Raw genomic sequence first — 6,000 nt, 5'->3', positions numbered from 1 at the left:
TGATTATCGATTGATTAAAATAAGGTATGCACTCTTGTAGGTTCGCTACTACGCAGGTACACCCCGTGATCGTCATCATCATCAGCATTTTTTTTTCTGTCCACTGCTGGGCTCTCTAGAACTTGTGTTCTCCTACCGTCAGGCACCTGTCGGTTCTTCGGCAGATATGACAGGTCTATTGCTAAAGCCGTCTGTTACTTTAGTTCTCTACGTAAAAGTTCTCTAATGATTTACTTTATTACTCGTACCCATTCATGAAATCATTATTTTGATGCGAGAGAGAAAAACACCCAGTCATACTCTACTATGAATTTATTTATAAACGCAATAACGACGTCATCTCTGAATCAGTTCTCAAAAGGAGAATGAGACATTATTTCCGATTTTAATACAGGTATACCTAACTACAGGCTATACCTAAGATTCGCGCCTTATTAAAACGATCTCTTTCCCGCCATAGCGCAGTGTTCACGCAACTTTCGCGCCAAACTGACGCTATTCGAAATTTAAATTTTGACACACGCGCGCGCTCTTTGCAAAGTTTTTAAAAGTGATTATTTTTTTAAATATATTTCTGGCCAGTGTTTTTAATGAAATTTTGTGCTCAGAAAAAAATATGGATCGGTAACAATAAGCACGTTTTTGTGTACAAATGAATTTTAAAACGGGCTGTGAAAATTTGCATTCTTGTTAGTGTGACAAATTATTTTGTTTGACATCTGAAATCCGCATCGACATGGCTAACACGTAAGTACCTAACTTAATTATGAAAGGCTTATATTGTTCTTTTAGTTAACTTTAACTCTGAAACTGACAGTAAATATGGGTTATTTTATTTGTAAAATATTAGGGAAATTCTGTTGAATTTTCCAGGAGGATACTTAACGAAATTTACTTTCTTTCGCATGTTAGTAGGGAATGTAATAAGTTCAAAATATAATTTGAAAATCTATATTTACTTACTTAGGATATTTTATCAATAAAAACCAGAATCTTATTTTAATAATTGGAATTAAAGTTATTTATGAGAGTGTCAACCTATTACTTATTTTTGAATAATAAATAGTTATCTTCAATTTTGTATGTTTTCAAGAACTGAGGCACCTACGCAAATAAGAAAAAATACGTCACAAAAATACTAAAATCGCTATCAGACAATAACAACGACTTAAGAATTTGTGTATCAAGCAAAGGAAGTGGTTGATAATGATAAGATTAACCACATTATGATGATTATCATAACATCTTACGAGTAACTATTCTTTAACAAGGTTTAGCCCGCGAGCTACGCTACGAATTATCAAGTTTTCCCTTGAAAGTTCCGGGATAAACATCAGCCTATGTGATAATCTAAACAAAATTTCATAAAAATTCGTTCTTTTAAGGCCCTCAATGCTACCAACGTTTATTTATTTTAACACTTTATTGTACACAGAAACATACATACATAACAGTTGAAAAACACAGTAAAAGCATACAACGGCGAACCTTATTGCCAAAAAGCAATTTCTTCTAACCAACCTTTGTTAAAATAAAAGAGTTACTTACGAGCTATTAAGTCACAGGTACAACAATAGTACTAATTTAATACCAATTCAATACAGCCTACAATTATTGTTGCTCAATCTTAAAAACACCTTACTTTACTTAGGGTGGGTTGGCGAGACAGATCAATCTTCAAGAGATTTGACGTCTGTTATAGTTAAAGTTAAATGGTGCAACCCACCCTTACTTACGTTCTCGATTTTCTTCACAAATGTCATTTACTTAAATGAAACTAAATAAGTACCACAAACCACCGTTACAGATACAACCGTCACGCCACCATTATCATTCAAAGACGGTGCATCTTTTCAAAGCCTCCCATATTAGGTCGCTTTACCCTAGGCAGGTTTATTCAATGCGTTTGTTTGGTCGTTGAGTCGGTCTCGGGTTCAAATACTGATACATTTGTTATTACAATACAATAGGTACAATATTTGCATCAAAAATAAGTATAAAAAACAGTAGTTTTGTACTCATTGCTTACAATCTCAACCAGACATCCTATTGCGGCCTTATTGCTTACATAAATCTTTACCAGACAACCTTTGTTGTTCCTATTTACTTCATTTCTTCAAAGGACCTACTTACCTTTCTAATTTTTTACAATGAATCAAAGCTTATTTTATACTTACTGCGATTCACGTAACTTGACTTATCATCATCATCAGCCTGTGATCGTTCATGCCGTGATTTAGCCAATCGTAGCACTGCATTCCATACTCAAGTTCTGCTTAACGTGATACTCTCAGGTGTAAACACTGTCAGTTACTGGGGGGTCATTCTATATCACGAAAAAAGGACTTTCAGAGAGCTGCTGCGCGAGCCACGCCTCTATCTCGTTGTACCTATTAAACGTGCCGATTGCACAGCAGCTCTCGTTTGTTCGTTTTTCGTCAGTATAGAGTAACCCTCCTGAGCATTCCCATTCAAAAGCAGGTGATCGTAATTTGCGACAAAGAATAAGGTATTGTTTATGCAGACAGGTGTCTGGTTTCAGTCTGTCGCTGACTCAATGTGAACTTTGCACCGTATTAGTTTTAGGTTCATATTCTTATCACCTGATAGCGTCATTCTTAGCCACTCGACTAAAGTCGGTCTAGGAATTGGAGCATTTTATTTTATAAACCATAACTAACTTTTAAAGGTAAATAACGAATGTTTAATTGTTAAATAACATTAATTATAAGTTAATAAGTGATAAACCTTAAGGAATTGAGGCTGGCGGGAATAAGATAGGTAAATAGAGATCAACAAAGCTTTGCAACAATAACGTCAACACTCAACACCAACAAAAGTGAATTAGGTCAACAATAAAATAACACTGACGTAGTAAGTCGTAGGTAGAGTAGTCGCACTCCCGGGCAATGTAAAACTTGCAGTGAGAAAAGTACTTAACAAGTTACTTCTAAGCGGGAAAGGCTAGCTTAATGACGCCGTCTGCAATATTGAAAAACATTTAAAAGCTCACCAGAATATTACCTACTGAAAGATTAAGACATAAAGATTTTTTTTTAATTCCTATTATTTTTAAAAGGGATTATGTTAGAGGAACTGTTTTTTTGCTCGTGAGTGTAACATCCCAGTCTCCTAATTAACATAGGGTAGCAATAAAACGAGTGACTGTAAATTACAGTTCTAAGTGTCAAAATTAATTAATTTGGGTTATAGAATTACTAAGTGAGCGACTGACTGCGAATGACGAGAAATCAACAGAACAGCAACTTACAAACATTAATTTGAGTTACTTAAAATACAAAATGAGCAGCTTCATAATATTAGAGCGACCTAATATTTGTTTGAGTGTCAACGTTACGTCCTGCATTTTTTTCAATATTTGGCAAATGTATTTTTTGTACTGAGCGGCATTTTATTTTAAATGAAGTGTTTCGAATACAAAAACCACTTTGAAAAATACACTAATGAGCAGAGTATAATGAGCTCACATTTAAAAAATAAAAATAATATGAAATAACTATTTGAAGAAACACTATTCTATTAGTTGAGAAATTTTATTATTGAAATATAAGGGTAATTAAATAAAACAATGTTTAAAATAAGACGCTTCAGTCAACTAAAAAAAAACTTCTTATTAATACTAAGAAACATTGATAGGTATGAGGAGCCCTACTACTCATCGTCACTGGAAAATAAGTGCGGGCTTGGATTTATTGGGCCGGCCTCGTTTTCTTTTTTGTCCAATGGGTATCATTTTTGCTTCCAGTGGTGGTGTTGTTAGTTTGAGCCGAATTGCTAGCCCCAAAAAGTGTTTGCATACATATTATTATCTATTGAAAAATTCGGGACAGTCGCACGATCATTTTTGCCAGTGCATTTAAAAATCTGTAGTTTTCATTAAAAAGCGTATCAAAATAAAAAAACATAAGCCCTCAAATAGAATATCAGTAACCAATAATCATTAATAAAGCAGCATACAAAAATTTGCTCAAAGTGAACTTTTTAGTAGTTCGCATAGTATAACCTCACTTAGAAAAATCGAATATATCTTAATATTGAAGTTGCCCTCTCGGTATTTCCAGTCGCTCACTTAGTAATTAAGTCGCTCGGATAAAATTTTAATATCTGAAATGGATTTATCACAGTCCACTTTTTGTAAGCTCGTTCTGGATTTTATTATAAATCAATATTCGTCGGCAGTTTAGTTAATTTTTCGCTTCCTCAAATTCATGCCGCTCAAGTTATTAAAACAGTATCTCATCATCAGTCGCAAAGTTTTTTTTTGTTCGCTCGTTTTATAATTCCCCATTAACATACACCAAAAGTCCAAAACCTTGTCAAAATATACCAAGGCTTTGTTAATTAATGACCAGGAATGCATGAGATAAGAAGATCACACACAACGAACAGCTAACATTATAGTAACTATGTGTTCCATTATCAATGCGACCTCGAGATTCTTTCAAGACTAGACGCAACAAACAATCAAAATTAAGCTCTATAATATATCATATTTCAGTATTACATGCCATAGTGGTGATGGAGACGCGATAAGGTTTATTTTTTATTGGTACTATCGGTAGACGCTATGGCATTTTTATGATGGCATTTTATAAGAAGCACTCTACAAGTCTACATGTCACTTATTAGCAATGTGCCTAGTACCTAGTATAATTATAATTGTATATCAACTATGTACTTAATTATTATTAATTTATATATATTAATATAATTTATAGTATATTTATGTATATTTTGTGTATTTCTATTAAATTAATTATAAAGTGACTATATTTAGTTTTTGACGACCGAATGGCGTAGTGGTTAGTGACCCTGACTACTGAGCCGATGGTCCCGGGTTCGATTCCCGGCTGGGGCAGATATTTGTTTAAACACAGATATTTGTTCTCGGGTCTTGGATGTGCCCGTAAAATCGCAATAGGCCCGCCACCTATTATATTGGGACTAACATACACTGCCGAAAACTGGGTGCAGCAATGCACCTCTGCCTACCCCGCAAGGGAGTACATTAGTACAAGGCGTGAGTGCATGTGTGTGTGTGTATTTAGTTTTTCCTTTTTCAAATTAGTAGGTACCTCCTTTTTTTTCCTTTTGCAGAAACATAATATCATTTTCTAGTACGTTCATAAAATACATAATAACATAGGGTTTTTAATTAACTTGACTCATATTTTTTCCATCTAAAATTGTTTTTTTAAGTGTTAATTTTATTTACGTTTTTAACCTTACCTACTTACATTCTGAAGTTTTCATTGTATTCACAATGTGGCCCGAACAGTCTCTTAGGACGTAAACGTACCTCGTTACCGAAAGAAAATGAGGTAGGTACTTACTACGTTTAATGCAACCAGCCCCTGTATTCTGTAGCTTTTTGGCTGTTAGAAAAAAATACCAAAAACACAACATATATTAATGAATATACATAATATGAAAGTAACTTAATAATAAAAATTTATATATCCTTACATTCAACACGAACGTTTTTGAATTTACATTAGTCAGTAAAAAGTTATTTATATTAAGTAATAACGCTCTAGCTCCAAATACACAATAGTCGGTTAAATCGTAACCAGTCAAAGGTTGATCAATTATACGTCATCTCCATATTAATATGGAGAGATGACTCCTTCTTGACAGATGTGTCAAAAGCCAAGCAATAATCCCTGGTTATGCTCTAACCCACTGTGGAGAAATTGGCACTAAGTTGACAGGTACTCGGTTAAACAACCAGTCCCACTCGGAATTAAGGAATACGGGCAGACTGCTGCTTCGGCAGTAGAGTCGTTAAGCTTAATCTAGGCCTTCGGACGGCTTGAAAACATCTGACAGTCGGGTTGCACACTTACCCGACCACTCTCTCAGCACAAGCTTGCTTGTGTTGGGGTCCACCAACCCGCACTAGGCCAGCATGGTGGACTAGGCCTAAACCCTTCCTTCGTTAGAAGGACACCCGTGCCCCCGCAGTGGGGACGTAATGGG

The 6,000-nt window shown here is 34.9% G+C and overlaps 1 protein-coding gene across 2 annotated transcripts in view; it reads left to right on the top strand.

Annotated features, from left to right (window-relative positions):
- Nucleotides 1-447: 447 nt before the first annotated feature.
- The window catches only part of LOC105395430 (uncharacterized peptidase C1-like protein F26E4.3), a 47,303-nt gene continuing 41,750 nt past the window's right edge, over nt 448-6,000 (top strand). For both annotated transcript variants that reach the window (XM_048628197.1, XM_048628196.1), the window contains exon 1: nt 448-747. In XM_048628197.1, the coding sequence (XP_048484154.1) occupies nt 737-747 (11 nt within the window). In that variant the 5' untranslated portion in view covers nt 448-736. The remainder of the gene's footprint in view (nt 748-6,000) is intronic.

This window comes from Plutella xylostella, chromosome 20, assembly GCF_932276165.1.
Source record: "Plutella xylostella chromosome 20, ilPluXylo3.1, whole genome shotgun sequence".
Classification (NCBI taxonomy): domain Eukaryota; kingdom Metazoa; phylum Arthropoda; class Insecta; order Lepidoptera; family Plutellidae; genus Plutella; species Plutella xylostella.
This window is presented reverse-complemented; position numbering and strand designations above follow the sequence as displayed.